Source organism: Capra hircus, chromosome 5, assembly GCF_001704415.2.
Source record: "Capra hircus breed San Clemente chromosome 5, ASM170441v1, whole genome shotgun sequence".
NCBI classification, from domain to species: Eukaryota; Metazoa; Chordata; class Mammalia; order Artiodactyla; family Bovidae; genus Capra; species Capra hircus.
In genome coordinates, this window is record NC_030812.1 from 80,705,608 (window position 1) to 80,726,080 (window position 20,473).

Genomic DNA, 20,473 nt, shown 5'->3' on the forward strand with positions numbered 1-20,473 from the left:
CCTCTGCCTTTTCTAAAACCAGCTTGAACATCTGGAATTTCACAGTTCACATACTTTTGAATCCTGGCTTGAAGAATTTTGAGCATTACTTTGCTAGCATTTGAGATGAGTGCAATCATTCAGTAGTTTGAGCATTCCTTGGCATTGCCTTTCTTTGGGATTGGAATGAAAACTGACCACTTTCAGTCCTGTGGTCACTGCTGAGTTTTCCAAATTAGCTGGCATATTGAGTGTACTGCTTTCACAGTATCATCTTTTAGGATTCAAAATAGCTCTACTGGAATTCCATCACCTCCACTAGCTTTGTTCGTAGTGATGCTTCCTAAGGCACTTGACTTTGCATTCCAGGATGTCTGGCTCTAGGTGAGTGTTCACACCATCATGATTATCTGGGTCGTGAAGATCTTTTCTGTGTAGTTCTTCTGTGTATTTCTTGTTAATACCTCTTTTTAATATCTTCTGCTTGTTAGGTCTATACCATTTCTGTCCTTTATTGTGCTCATCTTTGCATGAAAATTTCCCTTGGTATCTCTAATTTTCTTGAAGAGATCTGGAGTCTTTCCCATTCTATTGTTTTCCCCTACTTCTTTGCATTGGTCTCTGAGGAAGGCTTTCTTATCTCTCTTTGCTATTCTTTGGAACTCTGCATTCAAATGGGTATATCTTTCCTTTTCTCCTTTTAATTTCACTTTCTTTTCATATTTATGTGTAAGGTCTCTTCAGACAACCATTTTGCCTTTTTGCATTTGTTTTTCTTGGGGATGGTCTTATCACTGCCTTCTGTACAATGTCACAGACCTCCATCCATAGTTTTTCAGGCACTCTGTCTATCAGATCTAATCCCTTGAATCTATTTGTCACTTCCACTGTATAATCATAAGGGAATTGATGTAGGTCATACCCTGAATGGTCTAGTGGTTTTCCCTACTTTCTTCAATATAAGTCTGAATTTGTCAATAAGGAGTTCATGATCTGAGTCACAGTCAGATCCCAGTCCTGTTTTTTCTGACTGTATACAGCTTCTCCATCTTTGGCTGCAAAGAATATAATCAGTCTGACTTCAGTATTGACCATCTGGTGATGTCCATGTGTAGAGTCTTCTCCTGTGTTGTGGAAGAGGGTTGAGTTTAAAACTTGACCTTACCATCTTTAGAATGTGTGATCCTATTCCATCATATATCTGGGTGTAATATTAGCATATTGATCTCCTGTGCCATTTAGGCTTTGAAAATTAGAAAGTGGAAAAGTTAGTCCCTCAGTCCTGTCCCGCTCTTTGAGACCCCCATGGACTGTAGCCTGCCAGGCTCCTCTGCCCATGGAATTCTCTAGGCAAGAATACTGGAGTGGGTGACCCTTCCCTTCTTTAGAGGGAACCCAGGTATTGAACCTGGGTCTCCTGTATTGAACACAGATTCTTTATGGCCTGAACCACTAAGAAAGCTCCTATAGGCTTTAACTATAATCAATGATTCTGTTAGCTTGTGTGTAGATCAGGTTAGAATTACAAAAAGGCAGAACTCATCAGACCTAGAAAATGATGGTAATCCTTAAAGGAGCTCTCTTATTTTCTACCCTAGGATGGATTAACATACAACCCTTAATAAAATTATCCTCTATTTTTTCAATCAATATGCTGCCGCTGCTAAATTGCTTCAGTTGCGTCCGTCTCTGTGAGACCCGATAGACGGCAGCCCACCAGGCTCCCCCATACCTGGGATTCTCCAGGCAAGAACACTGGAGTGGGTGGCCATTTCCTTCTGCAATGCATGAAAATAAAAAGTCAAAGTGAAATTGCTCAGTCGTGTCCGACTCTTAGCGACCCCATGGACTGCAGCCTACCAGGCTCCTCCGCCCATGGGATTTTCCAGGCAAGAGTACTGGAATGGGGTGCCATAGCCTTCTCTTAAAGTAGATGATTATAATAAGAACAACTGGAAACAAATAGAACTGCGCCTTGTTAAGCATGCCAGGTAGAGCAGGTGTGCAGGTGTCCTATCGTATTCTACCTGTGAACATTCAGTGTGCTATGGGCATCCATAAGCATGCAGCATGATAATAACAAGTATTTGTAGTAATCACCTTCCTCATCTTTTCTGGCCTATCATCCCATTATTGTTCCAAAGTGCAAGTATGGTGTGTTAGATGTGTTCGTTTCCTAGGGCTGCTATAACAAAGAACCAGAAACTGGGTGACTTAAAACAACAGACATTTATTCTTTCACAGTTCTGAAACTAGAAGTCCAAAATCCAGGTGTTGGCAAGAGATGGTTCCTTCTGGAGGGTCTGATGGAGAATCTGTTTATGCCTCTCTGTCTCTCTCCTAGTTTCTGATGGTTGCTGGCAATTTCTGGCATTCTTCGGTTTGTAGACACATGACTCTAATCTCTGTCTCCATCTTCACGTGGTATTCTCCCGTCCTCCATTTTTAAGACTTAAAGCATGGCCTTTAAGTCAGTTGGATGTGGGATTTGAGTCCAGGTTCTGTTTCTTTGTGATCTTGGGCAACTCCACCTAAACTCACTGAGCTTCAGTTTCAGAGAAAATGGGAACAGTATCATCTTCCCGAAAACCACTGTGATTAGGTGAGTAATGTTTTCAAAGCCATAATATAAAAGGTGGCCATTCAAATTAAGCTTAGGGTCAATGCAGCAACCACTTTTTCTCTCAATTTTGTATATTTTAGTAGAATAAAGTGCAAGGCCTATCTCATTTAGAGACAAATGAGAATGAATCCTATGGTTTTTCCTGTGGTCATGTATGGATGTGAGAGTTGGACTGTGAAGAAAGCTGAGTGCTGAAGAATTGATGCTTTTGAACTGTGGTGTTGGAGAAGACTCTTGAGAGTCCCTTGGACTGCAAGGAGATCCAACCAGTCCATTCTGAAGGAGATCAGCCCTGGGATTTCTTTGGAAGGAATGATGCTAAAGCTGAAGCTCCAGTACTTTGGCCACCTCATGCGAAGAGTTGACTCATTGGAAAAGACTCTGATGCTGGGAGGGATTGGGGACAGGAGAAGAAGGGGACAACCGAGGATGAGATGGCTGGATGGCATCACTGACTCGATGGATGTGAGTCTGAGTGAACTCCGGGAGTTGGTGATGGACAGGGAGGCCTGGCATGATGCGATTCATGGGGTCACAAAGAATCAGACACAACTGAGCGACTGAACTGAACTGAACTGAGAATGAATCCTTAGAGAATTAGTTCATATCCAGAGACTTCTCAATTTCTGAGCAACATGTTAAGAGATTCAGTTCCTCGTTCAAACTGCTTATGATTTCTTCCTTTTGTTTTACTCTCTCCCTAAGACTAAAGTAGATCAATTCTTCTGGAGTTAGAAGAGCCAGAAAATTCTTATTGTTTTCTCTGATATCAAATACTATGAAATTTATTCTATATTAAAAGTTAAAATGTCACTTGTAATGCTATAAATGGGCAATAATGCTGTTTCATGCAGTATGAAGAGTAAAGCATGTACTATCATGTACATAGAAGTTAGTAAGAATAACATAATTTTTCAGTTAGAAAAGACGTTAGAGGTATAAACGATCATGATAAAAATCTTTTTTTAAGCCTTCATGACCAAATAATCCAACAAAATGTAGAAGTCAGGTCAGTTTCATGGGCTTGTGACTTACACATAGAAGAGCCCTGTGCTTGGCTTAATGTTTGTTGTCTCTGTCTTGAAATTTTTTACAATCTTTTACAAAATTTTTTACAAATTTTTTACAAATTTTTTACACTCTTTATTTTCAGTTTGCATTTGGTCCCACAAATTACATAGCCAAGTCTACATATGTAGATCAATTTTAAATATTAAGATATTTTTTTACAATTGGTTTTTGCTATATTTGAAATCTGCATTAATCCAATGACTGTCAGGGAGCTGTTTTTAATTTAAAAAATAACATAAAAAGTGAGTGAGCCAAATTTCCAGTTATAGGATAAATAAAGTACTAATGATGTAATGTACAACATGATGACTATAATTCACACTGCTGTATTGTAAAATTGAAAGTTGTGAAGAGAATAGATCCTAAGAGTTCTTGTCACATGGAAAATTTTTTTTGCTTTTTTCTTATATCTATATGAGATGGACATTAACTAAACCTATTGTGATAATAATTTCATAATGTATTAAGTCAAATTATGATGATGTACACTTAAACTTATCCTGGGCTGCATGCCAATTATATCTCAGTAAAGCTGGAAAAATGAACTCAAAAATAAATACACGCTTACCAAAAAAACCGAGCGAAGTATGTTGAGTCACAAGCATGTTAAAGAAACAATATGTAAATATATCCAGGTATGTGGATGGACTTTGGAACTCAAATATCCATCCAGACATTACACATTAAGTATATCATGGTGTATACGTACAATAGAGAGGACTACTTAAACACATCTTAATCCTAGTTGAACATTATAATTACTTTAGGAGATTAAAAAAAAAATCTGTCTTGGTTCCCTCTCTCTGAGATACTGATCTAGGTGTGTTTGCAGCCTTGGTGTTTTTTTTTTTTTGCTTTGCTTTGAAGTTTCCCAAGTGAATCTAATATGCATGCAGGGTTGAGAACAGAACCATTGATATCAACCCAGAAACAAGGAAAGTGAATATAAACGTATTAACATGGAAAATTGACCACAATATTCAGTGAAGTTTTTTTTTTAATGCAGTTTTTTGTTTTTGTTTTTGTTTTTTTAACCGCAGATGGTGACTACAGCCATGAAATTAAAAGATATTTACTCCTTGGAAGAAAATTTATGACCAACCTAGATAGTATATTGAAAAGCAGAGACATTACTTTGCCAACTAAGGTCCGTCTAGTCAAGGCTATGGTTTTTCCTGTGGTCATGTATGGATGTGAGAGTTGGACTGTGAAGAAGGCTGAGCACCGAAGAATTGATGCTTTTGAACTGTGGTGTTGGAGAAGACTCTTGAGAGTCCCTTGGACTGCAAGGAGATCCAACCAGTCCATTTTGAAGATCAGCCCTGGGATTTCTTTGGAAGGAATGATGCTAAAGCTGAAGCTCCAGTACTTTGGCCACCTCATGTGAAGAGTTGACTCATTGGAAAAGACTCTGATGCTGGGAGGGATTGGGGGCAGGAGGAGAAGGGGACGACAGAGGATGAGATGGCTGGATGGCATCACTGACTCGATGGACATGAGTCTGAGTGAACTCCGGGAGATGGTGATGGACAAGGAGGCCTGGCGTGCTGCGATTCATGGGGTCACAAAGAGTCGGACACGACTGAGCAACTGAACGGAACTGAACTGAACTGAATTGAACTGAATATAAATGTATTAACATGGAAAATTGTCCACAATATTCAGTGAAGTTTTTTTTTCTTTTTTTTTTTGAAGTTTTTTTTAAAATGCAGGTTATAAGGCATTTGTAGATCATATTATTACACTTGTGTAAAATATGTTTAATACACAATACAAGTTCTGGAATGGTAAACAGTAAACTGGAACAGCGGTCAGTGTAAGACTCATGAAGAAGTAACTTTCTATTCTTCTGTACTTAAATCTTTACACAAAAATGCTGATTTCAAAAAACATGAGAGTACAGTATTTTTTAAAATCAGTAAAAGCTTCACATCTTTATTTTCATTTAAAAAAAAAAAACATGGTGTCTTTGATTTATATCTTCCAGCTCTTTATCACATGAATACTTACAATTTGTACTAGACACATCAAAATTTTGGTAAGCTTACCCTTCAACAAAATAGAAAAGTGTTGTCACAAGTATTGTCTCCTTTGAATTAGCTGACGTCATTCCCCTTTCACAGATAAGAAAACAGAGTTAAACCTCTAGATTCTACTTTTAAAAAGAACTGAGACTCAAACCCACCTCTGATTCCAAGTTGCATACTCTTTTTATTCCACCTCCTTGATAGCTTGCCCTACATAGCACTGATGCAGACAGGGGTCACTCTATACAAGGAAACAGAAATTGACTGAGTAGTATAACCTTCCAGCATACTCCAAGTAGGAATAATTATTGCTTAACAACATGAAGAGATGCCTCTCATGTCTATTTGTACCTACTTATTGAAGACAGAAGGCTAAAATGTTTTCCTTGAACTTTTGGTTGCCTGGAATGAAGGAATGTCATATTTAAGAAGTTCGGAAATAAATGTTCTAATTGGGATATATTACATCCAGTCATCAGCAAATGATGTATGCTTTACCATCAACTGTTCCTAATCTGACCTCTTCGCCCCTTCTCTTCTGCCACTTTGCTCGAGGCTACTCTTTGCTCTCATATGTGTATGTGACTGTGTGTGTGAGCACGCGTGCATGCTCAGTCGTGTCCAGCTCTCTGCGACCCCATGGACTTTAGCTGACCACGCTCCTCTGTCCATGGGATTTCCCAGGCAAGAATACTGGAGTGGGTTGCCAATTCCTTCTCCAGGGGATCTTGCTGATCCAGGGATTGAACCTACATCTCCTGCATTGGCAGGAGGATTCTTTACCACTGAGCCACTTGGGAAGCCCCAAGTCTTTTTTTCCCCCTCAGTTATTATAATAGTTTCCTAGCTGCCCCCTGGGCTCTGCTGCTACTCTTTCCTCCCTACAGTCTAGTCTCCACCCAGCAACTGAGTGAGGGTTTTAGTGTCTAAGTCAGATCAAGGCATGTCTGTCCCCATATCACTCAGAATAAAATCCAGAGTCCTTACAAGTGTGATCTGCTTCTCCTGTTTGCTGGCTCCTTCCCTGACTGTCTCCCATCAGTCTTCTCCCTGCTCATTCTGCCTCTGTTACTATATCTCGAACACATCAACTCCATTCCCAGTTCAGGCCCTTGGCATCTGCAGATTCCAATGTCTAGAACACTCTTTTCCAGATACCTGCATTGATGCTCTCTCTCCATTCACATTTCTGGTAAATTGCCCCTTCTCTCTGAGGCCTTCCTTAACCACCTCATATAAAATAGTATCTCCTTTTCCTTTACACCACCCCTGACATTTATTTAAATATGCATGTACAATATATGCAGGTATTTATTTATTGTCCATCTTCCACCATTAAGAGGAAAACTCCCTGAGAGTACGGACTTTGTTCTTTTTACTGCTGGACTGGCAAGGCATAGAACAGGGCCTTTCAAGTAACAAGCATTTAACAATCATGTGTGAATGAATCAAGCTTCCCTTTACACTTTTAAGCATTCTTTTTGCTTCTGTCCTCTAGAAGCATAGAGGAAAAATTATTTTTCCTTCCCTAGAGTGGTTTTAATTCACCCCAGCTTTTAGGTAAAGATAGTTTTTATATATATTTTTCTTACTGCAAATGCTAAATAGATGTTAATCATTATTACAAGGGATTGTGATATGGGTTAAAATCATAAGTAAAGCTAACACTCAAACAAGTCCCCAGGGGATCCCACCACGGCCCTCAGTGCAGAGAGCAAGCAGCTTGGGATGAGGTGAGAGCCTGGATAGGGAGGAAGAGAACCAGGCTCAGTTTTGCTTATGTGTCCTGAATTGAAACTGGTTTTGTATTAATAAATACAACTAAAACTTCTGTAGTCCTTTGCACCCCCTTGCCCTCCCCACCTCCAACCCATAGCAGTCAAAACCCATTTTACACTTTTAAATGCTAGAATTACTCTTATCAAACACAATTTGTTTTCAACTTGAATTTTAAGGGTGACTTTATTATCCTTTCCTCCCACTTTTATTGTTGAATAATAAATAAAAGATTAAGCTAAATTTTCCCATTTTCCCTGAAATACAGGTAGGCTTTTTTTCTGTCCATAATCATGACACTAGGATGTTTTGACCCAGGAGATGGTTTTCATTCAATGTGGGGTGGGGGAGGGGAGGAAAAAATTCCCAAGATAAACTTATTAAAAAAACATATTTTTGTTTTCTTTTTATCTTACAGGCCAGTCTCATCTCACCCGGCCAGTTCAGAGGATGCTAATATAAACCTTGCCCACCTCTCTCAGCCTGTCTTTCTTACTCAGACAGTTTCCGAGCAGCTCCCTGATGGAGATACAATCTTCTGTTTCCAGGATGAATCGTGCCACAGCTGTCCCTCCTGGCAGATGACCCTTCATTCTCTCTCTCTTGACACTGTCCAGGACAACTCCTCGCATGTCTTTAGGGTTTCCTGGCACACCAAAGATGATACACAGGCCAAGACAGTCCTCTCCTATCATGTTACAGAATTCTTCCAGCTTGTCAAACCTACTTTTCTTGCTGGAAGACTTTTCCGCCTTGGAATCTGGGTTGGAGGGGTCAGATTCCACAGGAGGAAGAGAAGCCATCTGCAGTGTCTGCACGGCCAGTTGAAGCTGTATTTGTTTATCAGATCCCCAGAAGGTCCAAACCCAATCTGCCCCGAACAGGAAGGCTTGGTGCTTGGTCATCTTGGTGGTGGTGAGCCACTCGTCAGCTCCTTTCTCTTGGCAGAAAGTGACAAAGTGGATTAAGAAGATCTCATTGAGAGTGTTTGGATCTGGGCACAGATTGCTCAGTGTGTCTTCAAATCCAAGATAGGCCTTCAGTTTCTGAGCTGCGTGGATGATAGCTCCACTGACCACCTCACAGACGCTGAGAACCTCTTTGTCCTTTGGAGCCAGCTGTTGTGATGGTTTCTGCCCCATTTCCCTGCACACGCTCAACACTACTTCTAGAAATTGAGCACGTGAACTGTTCTTTTTCAGAGTAAAAATTCTGCAGTGAAGTCACATCTGTGAATGTAGTCCCAGTTTTTGAACTCTACAAGTAAGCATACACACACACAGCTAAACAAACACGTTAGGCCTTCCTGTTTGCCAACTGGGTGTGTTGTACTCATATCGAGTCCTGCTCGTTTATTGAGTCAGAGATACTAGCTTTCACAAAAAATCATCTGTCTTCTAGTTATATTCACCTGACTTTAAATATTCGGTAACCTCTTCTGAGACAAGTTTCCTTTTTTCAAGTTTTAGTTTTATTAAAAAATACTATTTAATTCCTTAAAGAAACAGATGTCTATAACTAACTCCTTTCTACAACTAACTTCCTCAAACTTGTAGGCAAGTCATTTCCGTTTGCTTTTCTGATACCCCTTTGCCATGATTCCTCATCCCCCAAGCTCAGCTGCCTGTGTTTCCTTTCATGAGAAAGTTTCTCAAGTAAAGGTCTTAAATTTTCATCTGTTGATACAGGCTATGCATGCTCAGTGGCTTCAGTCATGTCTGACTGTTTTTAACCCTATGGACTGTAACCTTCCAGGCTCCCTTGTCCATGGCATTCTCCAGGCAACAGTACTGGAGTGGGTTGCTGTGCCCTCCTCCAGGGGATCTTCCCGACTCAGGGACTGAACCCATCTCTCTTACCTCTCCTGCTTTGCAGGGGGTTCTTTACTGCTGAGCCCCCGGGGAAGCCCTGATACAGGTTACAGACCCCCCTCAAACAAATTTCTGAGAGTTTGTGAGCTGTAAAGAGTTGGTGTTACTATTCTTTGGATCCAAAATAAAGGCGATTTGGTTATTCCCAGAAAAGGAAAACAAAGTAACACACAATAAAAATATGAGGCATTTATCAATTGACTTTATTTCTTTTCATATGGTAATACCAGCAGTGTAAATATCTTGTAAAAAGAATATATACCATCAAAAAAATTTAACCTTATCACATATCATCAGTGAGGTTACACTGTCCTGAATAAGGAATATTTGGCATCTGTAACAGTCTCCTGGTATTTTTAACCAGGATTGAATAACAAATGGTTTTTCAAATGGTGACATATGTTCACATTAAAATAAAACACAAATACAGAAAGAGTTCAATACAGTTACCAAATAGTGTGTGATAGGGAGCAAAAATATTATTAGCATTGAGTTGTTTTAATTATGAATAAATAGTAATTTAGTATCACAGGGTTCCTTGATAAGAAACTTGGAAACTTGCTAACTTGAAAGGTCATGCCACTGACATTCAAATATAGTTTATTAGGCAAGTCTTCGGACATATATTGAACTGCCCACCCTGCATTAATTTTTGAAAACCTGCCTTTACCACCACTGACTATCATAAGTAATGAGACAGTAGTGAACAAAAAATCAGATATTTTTCTGATACCTCTAGAAAATAATAAACACAATAACAGTTTTTACTGCAGCTTTTATTTTTCTTGATAAAGAATATTTGGGCCCTGTGCTACAGAAAAACATGAACTGCATTTTATCATCACACTATAGCCATTATGAAACTAATTTTGCAGTCTTTGAGTTACTGAAATCTGAGACAAAATGTTCAAACAAGTATTCAGCTTTTTAAAAAAAAATCCATTTGCTGATAGTCTGAGAAATGTGCAATTAATAACATTAGGCAGACTGTTAGTATTTTGATGCAATGATATGTTTAGCAAAGAGGAAGATAAGAAGCTTAATACTGTAAAGGGTTTTGTTTTGGTTTCTTCAGGAATTATTTCTACAAATTTTGGGGGAGTTTCTTGAATGTACTCAAGTTAATAGAACTTAAAATGTCCCTCAGGGTCTTCCTTATGAGTTAAGAGGATCCAAGACTAAGGCTGAAATTCTAAAAAGCTGTTCAATAATTTTGTGAGGTGTCATCAAAGAAGGGGTATTTCACATATGTTAATTTAGTCTGAATGATCAGCATCATTAGAATTCAGTTTGGGGGAAATAAAGATCATTGGACCTCTCCAAGAAACAGCTGGTATACAAAAATTTTGATCATTGTATTTTTTTAACGTGATCTTTTTACCATCTTCCTTATGTTACAAAATAAAAGTTCTATTTTCTATGTACTAAGTATATACATATATTTTAGAAAAATATATAAAAATAGGACAATAAGAGGCAAGTGGAGGTGTGGCTGGCATATAGTGGGCACACTGAATGCCTAAGAAATTCCACAATTTGATTTCGAAAGCATGTAACATCCTGCTTCAAGGGCCGCAGTGCTATCACATCGACGTGACAAAAATCATTCACATACTGGTCACTGCTTCCCAAATCCTCCATGCTGTGAATGTGGATGGAAAGACTATGGTAAAATACTCATATTAAATGCAACACTTTAAATATAATATATCACAGATTTTTTTTTTACATTAAATAGAGGAGAAACAATTATACTCTCATTCACCAGTGTCTCAATTGTCATGGCAACTTTAGAATCAGCACCTAATCCCTGCTTTCCATCTCCACTTCCACATGAGAAGTGGGAACGATAAACAATACACAGTCTGTGGCTTGCTGTAGATACTGTGAGCGTCTGAGGAATCAAGTGGAACAAAGATGAAGGGCTCCCAACTCTCATCCAGGTGCTATGGTCAGACGTTCGAGTCTTCATCAGTGATGCTGGCACTGGGGGAACGGGCAGCAAAATCTTTAAACATGTCATCTTCCTTTAACATGTGCTGGAAGACAAGGAGGTGGGAGTCACACACACCAGGCACCCTGAGCTCTCCGCTACACAGGCAGTCCCCCTTGGGGTGACTGTCAAGCTTATTCTTAGAACATCTGAAATTCATTTTACAACTTACAGTTAGGTTGTTGATGCCCTCAGAGAATGCACCGATCTGTCTCACTGTCCCTTCTGAGTCTTCCATCTGCAATGAACACACCATGACATGACATTCATTTGCACAATTTCAAGAAAAATGCAGCAAAACGAACACAAGCCTAAGAAGAAACAATGCAAGTGGCACTGAATGGGGTGGGAGCAACAGAATACTTCCGAAGCCATCTCCTCCTACGACTGCAACTGGACATTAGAAACGAGAAGAAAAACACTTTGCTGGCACATTGAGCCCAAAGCTCTGATGTTGACAATGGCACCAAAGAATATTCATTTGAAAGCAATACTCAGATGCATGACCTGATACTGAAAAGGCTAAGGAGTAAGAGGTGTCCATTCCTGACTTGTTTTAGTATGTAGAGTTCCTTAATACTGAGATGGGCATAACACAGGTAAATAGTACAAGCTTTGAAGCCAGCCTGGCATCCCAGCAATTCTATCAGCTCTTCTGTCTTAAGTTACTTAACCATTCTGTGCTTCAGTTTCCTTATCTCTAAAATGGGAATAACAATGCTCCCTATGTTTTAGGATACCCTGAACATTAATGCATGTAATGTGCTTAGGATAGTACCTGGGATGTAGCAAACAATCTGTAAGTGCTTGCTGTTATCTTACTATTATCTTTATTATTAGGTATTTGAGGAAAACATCTTTAGTTAGTAGACAGCACACAAAGTTTTCACTTAGTGTTTTAATAGTGAAAGAACTTTGAAACAGGCCTATGGTGTTACATTTACCTGCTCTAATCGGTCCAGGTCATCCTCATCATACAGGCGTACATCCAAACCAGGCTTAAATCCTTTCTTAGATGTCCCTCCTGATGCCTGTCCCAACTCCATCGGACAAACATATTCCTCCCCATCTTCCTGTTTCTTCTTTCTCAGGTTCCCAAAATTGCTGAAGGTAAGCTTCTTTGGCTTTAAAAGAAAAACAAGAACAACCAGGGACTTGACAAAAGTCACACGACAAAGGACCAGTAACACATATCATTTAAGTCTTCACACCACCAAGAAATGCAATTTGATGACTGAGTGGGTATAAGAAAAACAAAGACATCTCAAGCATATGATTAACACCCAAATATGATAAATGATCCTCATTATGAATCTCAGAAAATTAAGCTTGTTCTCCTTATTCACATCACTAGCTGGGTAGTCACTGTGAAAAGCCAAGAGCCTTAATTGTGACTGACCTTAATGCAATGAGATTTCTCAGGGCTGAATCCAATTTTGCAAGGTCAAAAAGAGGAAAGAGCCATTACTGTATTTTCTTTTTGAGTGAGACTATGATTATCCATTCCAGTAACTGCTAAAAGAAGCCCTCATTTCCAGGGAGAAAACTTTAAGAGAAGAAAAAAATCCATCTTTTCACTGGATAGCACCTGAGACTATATTTCAAGGAGATGCTGATGTTGAGAATTTATATAGAACAGACTCTTTCAGAGGTTTCAAATCTGACACTTTTTTTTAAGGGAGAAAGGGAGCTAAAGAGAAAGTACTGAGTGGGTAGGGGGAGTGGTTTTTTTTTTTTTCTTTTCTTTTAAAAGGGGTTCATGGAGGAGCCATGTTTGTGGAGGAACTGATAAACCCAATCTTCACATTAATTTAATTGATATAACAGACTCAGAAGAGTTCACAGAAGAGTGATTTAAAAAATAAAAAGTGATCTGAACTTGGTATGATCCATGAATCCAGGTAAATCTGAAGATTTCAACTCTGTGCTGGTCTACCTTGAATCACTGCTTGAGTATCCTTTCCTAACTTGCAGGTCTGGTTATTTATGAGAAAAAAAATCCTCCTCTTATGCTTGATTTATCCACAGGATAACAGCAATCAATATTGGGCCCAAGACATGGACTTTCCGCATTGGCAAAAAAATCAGTGGTAGATGCCAACATCATGTTCTTTACTCCTGTTCACTCTAATAAAATAAGTGATTTGAGCAAAGATCCCTCCAGAAGGAAGCCTTCAAAAATCCATTTTCCTAACTATTCTTAAAGAATCATTTACCTTCAACCCATTCACAAAACTTAGAAAACCTAAGAACATGGGATAGCCAGGTAAGAGCCAAGACTGAGTCTTTGCTATAGGCAATTATAAAATGGCAGGAGCTTGAACCAACCTTCACTTTGGCGGTCGCGGTTAGAAGCACATAATCTGGTAACTCCATGGCGTCCCGCTTCTGGTGCTGGGCCTCTGCACCGATCAGAAGGTTGAAGTGAGTGGCCAGATGTCTTCGCAACAGGGTCTTACTTGGTGGGATGTTCAGTAACTGAGCCATCGTTTCTACGTTAAAACGAGGTTCTAGAACCTACAGGAAAAATTAAGATTGTTGAAGGCACCACGGATCACACATGCCTGGATTGTGCCTTATAGTCTGCAAAGCTCTTTCCTTTAGTTATCTCCAATGACTCTCTTGACAGCCTGGTGAGGATAGATGAACTGTGGACTTTGACCTCCAATTTAAGGATCTTTTCTTTGTTTTGCCTAAGCTAGTGAGAAGCAGGGCTGGTCCTGATACCCAAGCATTACAAAGTTGGGGCTTCTACCTCTGAAGTGGCACCTTTGGGAACCAACTCCTTATGCAACATCAAGGTGCAGCAATGCAGTATCCCTCCAGGGGTTTTAAAACATGATCGTATGCAAGCCGATGGCCAGATGTTATCCAACATTAGTGAAGACAGTGAAAGAGAAATCAGTTTAAATTCAATCTAGACTATATGATGATATTAATTTTAGAATATGGGGAAGAATACTCTGAAAGTAAAGATTCACTAGAAATGGTGCAGAAAGGTTCAGTTACATGACTTCAGGATTATGACAAGCAACTGATAAATCTCCTACTCATTAGACTAATGGAAACAAAATGATAAAGAGCCAATTTTAAATGAAAGCAGAGTTTTACCATGAGCCCACCATGGACACCACTGCCTCTGAGGTTGGGGGCATATTCCGCCAGGTCCACAGAGCGCAGCCACTCCATCACTCGGTGATTGGTCCACTGCTGAACTTCTGATGGGGTGATGCTGTTCTATGGGGACAAACAACCACCCAGAGCTTTAGTCACGACTACGGGGTTCCAAATACAAAACCTGCCTGCCAATTCTAAAGGGCCTGCCTCAGGGGAGGAAGACTCTTTAAGAAAGTAGTTTAAATATTTTGTTAAATTTTTCCATCATTTCATTTCTGCAACAGCTGATATCTAGCTGTCCTTTTTATAAGGGTGAGAACTTTCTCTGTCGTATCTGATAATCGTTGTCTAGGTTCCATTGACAACAGTGTGTTATCCAAAATGCCAATTTAGTTTGCAAAGATGGAACTCCAGGTTTTAAGTATGTATACCATGTTATGATAGGATATGGTAGTACTGATGGTCAGACAAATGGAAATGGTGGGGAGATAAGAATATAATGTGAAATAAACTCAGTATTTTAATAAAGTAAAAAAAAAAAGTAAAGAATCTGCCTCATGGAGAGGAGTTTAGCATAAAGGTAAAAAGGTTGTTTGCTAACTTGAACTCTCTTTTAATGAATGCATGTCCCAGAGTTTTAAGTTTTTCACATACTTACTAGTAAAGCAGTGTTCCAGGAAAGGAAGTCTTCACAGTGATACTTAACTTTGTGGCTTAAGGAGGCAGAAGTATAAAATGTACCCAAGAAAGGAGGAAGTACAACTAAAACACAGCTCAGCTACACAGGCAGACCCGTCGTGGGGGAAAGGAAGGGATGCGTGTGCGCTCAGTTGTGTCCAACTCTTTGCGACCCCATGAACTGTAGCCCACCGGGCCCCTCTGTCCATGGCATTCTCCAGGCAAGAATACTGGAGTGGGTTGCCATTTCCTCCTCTAGGGGATCTTCCCAACCCAGGGATTGAACCTGGGTCTCCTGCACTGCAGGAAGATTCTTTACTGACTGAGCCACCAGAGGAGCCCAAAGGAAGGGATACAGAAACACAAAGCCTAAGAAGTAAATGAGGCTGGATTTGAGGTTCTGAGGGAGCCAGAAGTTTCCCTTCTATGTAGGCGCCGAGAAGAAAAAAATAGGTCTGTTTCTCCACCCAGACTTGTCACACACATGGAAAGGACGGGCTGTGGAAACCTCAGCCTCAGGTGCTACCTCGTCAGAGGGTCGCCTCCGTAAACAGTTTGGCTCAAAGTTATTGATCCTTAGGACTTGGATGGCCCTTTTGATACTGAGATGGTGGAGCACACTCACGACCTTCAAAGACAGTAAGTCATCCTGCAAAACAAAACAAAGAAACTGAGATGGCAGGAGCACCTTCTCAGGAAGATCTCAGAAAACTCACCTAAAAGTAGAAGGGCCCCTCAATAGGCCTCAAGGGCTCGTCAGGTTTTTCAAAGTTTTTATTTGTTAACAGAACCCTTTTTCCTGTTCTGAACAAAATTTTCTCCAGGATCCCAATATACAAATAGAAGAGAACCAAAATTCACATTGTTTCAACTGAAGCTGACTTCTTCCTATTTATCTCTCTTCTACTGAGGTAAGATGTTAGGCCCAAACAGCTCTGAAACACGCAGTGTGAAAAGCAGTGAAAAGTGACCGGCTTTGACGTGATGTGATAAAGCAGATAACTGAGTCCAAGTGATCTTCACTGATGACTGAGAGCTGGTTCTCTGAGCTGAGGCATATCACAGTTTGCAGGGAAACCAGAAGACTGTTCCTGTTATACCATCCCCCAGCCTCAAGAAATCTCTGGTTCTGGATTACTGTGCTTTATCCAGCAGACAATGTGAACAGTTTGGGAAAAGCTATCTTAATCAATGCAAAGCTTTTGGTGAGAGGTAGAGAGAGAAGAGAAATGAAGACGTTATAAGCACCAACATATATCACCAAACAATTCCTTTAAGGAATAACTTTCACCAATCTGTAACTATAGGGAACTTCTCAAACATACCAAAACAAAGTATTTTACAAGAAGGTGATGGGGGAGGCAGTGTCAAGGTTAAGTACCAGTCTACTTCCAAACACACCCAGAAAATATATAAGGAAAATATCCACTTTAGCATACCTTACAGAAAACACATTTCTTTTCTTTTTTTAAAAAAAACCTTTTATTTTGTATTGGGGTATAGCTGATAACAATGTTGTGATAATTTCAGATAGACAGCAAAGGGACTCAGCCATTCATATGCATGTATCCATTCTCCCCTGAACTCCTCTCCTATCCCAGCCACAATAACACTGAGCAGAATTCCATGTGCTATATAGTAGGTCTTTGTTGGTTATCCATTTTAAATATAGCAATGTGTACATGTCCATCCCAAACTCCCTAACTGTCCCTTCCCCTCATCCTTCCCCCCGGCAACCATAACTTCAAGAACACATTTCCTATATGGGAAAAATTAACCTATTATAGAGATATTTTAAAAATAAAATGATAAGACAGCTTAAATCCAAGCAAAAATAATTTCCTGAGCTTTTTTCTAGATTAAGTTCTTTTTTAAATGTAACTTTATTTTATATTGGAGTATAGTTGATTTACATCTTAGTGTTATTAGACTGACTTCTTAAAAGCAGTGCTTGATGGTAAGTTAGAAAGGGCATTTATCATATTTTAATCTAAGACTGAGACACCTATTCAAAACATTTCCACATGGACTATTCTCAACCAACTGAAGTCTGTCAGACTGAAGAGAAAAATCGAAATGCATAATGTTTACAATGTAAATAAAATGTTAATTATTTTAGTTTAAGGGATTTTAAAAGTAGGGAACATTTTCTCTTAAATCAAAACACATGTTTTTGAGGGGAGGATTTTTTAAAAATCCTTTATTTTTAAGTGATTTTAGATTTACAGAAAAGTTGCCAAAGATAGTACAGAGTCCCATACAAATTTTGCTCAGCTTGCTCTAATGTTAACTCTATATGTCAAGCTCTATATAATCATGATAGTCAGCAAAACTAAGAAATTAACAAAGACAATAATGAAATTCAATTAGACCCAGGCTTTACTCAGACTTCTCCGGTTTTTCTACTAGTCCCTTTTTCTGATCCAGGATTCAATACAGGACACTACATACAAACAGATGTTTTTATGACTTAGGATTTCTGGGGTCAAATCTTCTAAGGTAATTTATTCTTTCATAGACATGGAAAATTATGTTTGCCTTTTGTGATTTTCAGTCTGAATCTGCTCACATTCTCAGGTGAGCAAATTCTCACAGCTCACATTCACAGTGTTCTCAGTATGAACATCCTCATACCGTAAATAGGCAGGCCAACAGCCACAAATGCACTCTGACTTTCTACTACTTTCTAACAGTGGCAACATGGGTAAGTTACCTGATTTCTCAGTTTTTTTGTTTCCTCATCTAAAAGCTGGGGATAACAGAGTGCTACCTCAAGCACTGCTGAGACCTGAGCATTAATTATGAGCAAAGCGTTTAAAAGAGTGCCTGGCACACGTAAGCGTGCAACATGCCGCCCACTGGTGTTATTTTACCTACATCTTACATGATGTGCCCACCATCGTTCAAACTTTTGTTTCAGTGATGGAGAAGAAAATGAGCTGGACCCCAGCTTTCTTTGCTATTGAAAAATTCCTAAATAAATCAGCTCTTTGAAACTTTCCACTTATTTTAAAAAGATACTTGTCTGAATTGAGATAATATCATTGATATACATACTCTGCAATGTGTAAAATAGAAAGCTAGCAGGAAGCTGCTATACAGGGAGCTCAGCTCAATGCTCTGTGATGACCTAGAGGGGTAGGACGGGGGTGGGAGAGGGAGGTTCAAGACAGAGGGGATACCTGTATACTTACAGCTGATTCACAGTGTTATACAGTAGAAATTTTACAACATTGTAAAGCAATTATATTCCAATTAAAAAATAAAGCTATTATATAAAAATAAAGTTAATATGGATATATGATTCTTATACAAATTAAGAGAAAAATATACTACAAGACTTTCACATTTAATTTTAAACTTTTGTTCAGAAGTAATTAGAGCAATTTTTAACAGCTTTCACCAAATAAACAGCAAGGTCCAAGTCAATAAAATTAATTTAACAGTTTCCACTGTCTTAAAAAAGAAAGATACTTGTGGTAGTTGGATCCATATCCTAGACCACAAAAAAGCCATTTAAAAAAATGTATCTTAGGCAGGACACTCCTAGTACCATGGAGTCCAGAACAAGTTCTCCTGCAACCCATCTCTCCCTGCTGTTTTAAAGTAGGGAAAAATTTTTCCATCCACTGGACAGAAGGCTAGAAATACACAAGAGAAAGGAAGGGAGCCGAGTGAAGCCCTACCTTTCCCTGTCTCCTCTTCACTCCAGCAGAACTGGGCTGAAGTGAGAAGGACTAGGGGGTTTCAGGAAATAGTTCTCAAAAGGGGAAGGGAAAAGACAGTTCCAATGGAACCATCAGAAGGGCAGCCTTTCCAGTGGTCACTACTAATAGAAGTGTACCACTTAGAAACCGCCAGGGCTGCAGAACTCTAGTTTCAGTTTTAAATCTTTTTATGGGATGTTATTTTATATCATAAAATGCACCCATTCAGAAGTGTACACGTCAATGTCTACATTGTTGAATATATATAAAGCTTTATGTAGCTTGTATCAGGGTTTCAAAATTTCCCAAGCCTATTACAAATGCCAAATCCCACAACATCAACTTAGAAAACTCTGCCTGTCCCTCTCCTCAAATTAAAGCAATACCTTCAAAATCTGGTAGAACCATTGTGAAAACACTGTATTTTGCTTACTCGATTTCTGTGTTTTTCAGAGAAAAGCAACTTTAGCCTCCCCAAACCCCAGGAGTGAGTCACTTACAACAGTCATGTAATGAAGCATTCGACCATCTACCCGTCCTTCATCAAACTGGGTCTTGTACTGGGGGAGGCCAATATCATCCAACCATCCTATGGATAGAAATGAGTTCTGTTGAGAAGCCACAGAACATCGGTTCTTGTGATGAAAAAGAAAGAACAGCTATGTATGTGCATGTATGTGTGGGTGTGTGCATAATTTTATACACACTCATTCATGAATTGAAAACCTCTTACTAGTGACCCAGTTGAAATCCAGCTTTCCATGATTGGTTTCTTCTTCAGATCCCAGGGCTTGCAGTGCCAGTTGGAGCTTCTTTCGATGAAGGGAATGCTTGATTCCAAGCTCCTGAAATAGCAAACAGAAACACTGGCATTACAGCTCTGTCAACATAGGCTGGCGGCCATTGGCAAAGGATGCCAATACCTCCAAAATCAAGCTAGTATTAAAGATTCAATAATTACATTAAATCAGAATACTAACCCCAGCTATAAAATGTTGCTGAATAAAAGGCTCCTGAAAAGCCAAGGCCACTGCAGTTGATTTAGTGGTATGTTAGATATTCCCACTAGGTTCCTTCCTTTGCAAGATTGGAACTGTAGGATGCATAATACCAATTCTACTCTCATTTTGTGTGTGTGTGCTAAGCCGCTTCGGTTGTGTCTGACTCTTTGCGATCCTGTGGCCTATAGCCCACCAGGGTCCTCTGTCTGTGGGATTCTCCAGGCAAGAACACTGGAGTGGGTTGCCATGCCCTCCTCCAGGGCATCTTCACAATCCAGGGATCGAACCCACATCTCTTATATCTAACATGCATTAGCAGATGGGTTCTTTACCACTAATGCCACCTTGGAAGCCCACTCTTATTTGCACCAGATGTTAAATAATTGGGAAGAAATGTTAAATTACTGGACATAAAATGTAGGGCTTTTCTCCCTTGTGCAAAGTGCAATTGAATTGTACATATTACATTGAGAAGATGGACCAATGATACAGCCACAGAATGGTTTTGAGAATATGAACTGAAACTTTATGATTATGGCTCTATAATGATTCTTTCATTAAAATGCCCAGTGGCTTAAGTGTCTCAAAGGAATCATTAAGACCAGGTCCTCCCTTTTTAAGTCCATGAGA

The 20,473-nt window shown here is 39.4% G+C and overlaps 2 protein-coding genes across 8 annotated transcripts in view; both read right to left on the reverse strand.

Moving 5' to 3' along the window:
* Nucleotides 7,866–8,706, reverse strand: REP15 (RAB15 effector protein). The gene has a single exon (XM_005680718.2). It carries the CDS (start codon nt 8,616–8,618, stop codon nt 7,920–7,922), a length of 699 nt encoding a protein of 232 aa, XP_005680775.2. The 5' UTR covers nt 8,619–8,706; the 3' UTR covers nt 7,866–7,919.
* The window catches only part of PPFIBP1 (PPFIA binding protein 1), a 70,447-nt gene continuing 59,501 nt past the window's right edge, over nt 9,528–20,473 (reverse strand). For all 7 annotated transcript variants that reach the window (XM_018048375.1, XM_018048373.1, XM_005680723.3 and 4 more), the window contains 8 exons: nt 19,576–19,687; nt 19,343–19,431; nt 15,662–15,784; nt 14,452–14,577; nt 13,669–13,857; nt 12,285–12,464; nt 11,513–11,578; nt 9,528–11,386 (listed from right to left, as the gene is read on the reverse strand). In XM_018048375.1, coding sequence (XP_017903864.1) covers nt 11,300–11,386; nt 11,513–11,578; nt 12,285–12,464; nt 13,669–13,857; nt 14,452–14,577; nt 15,662–15,784; nt 19,343–19,431; nt 19,576–19,687 — 972 coding nt within the window. In that variant the 3' untranslated portion in view covers nt 9,528–11,299. The remainder of the gene's footprint in view (nt 11,387–11,512; nt 11,579–12,284; nt 12,465–13,668; nt 13,858–14,451; nt 14,578–15,661; nt 15,785–19,342; nt 19,432–19,575; nt 19,688–20,473) is intronic.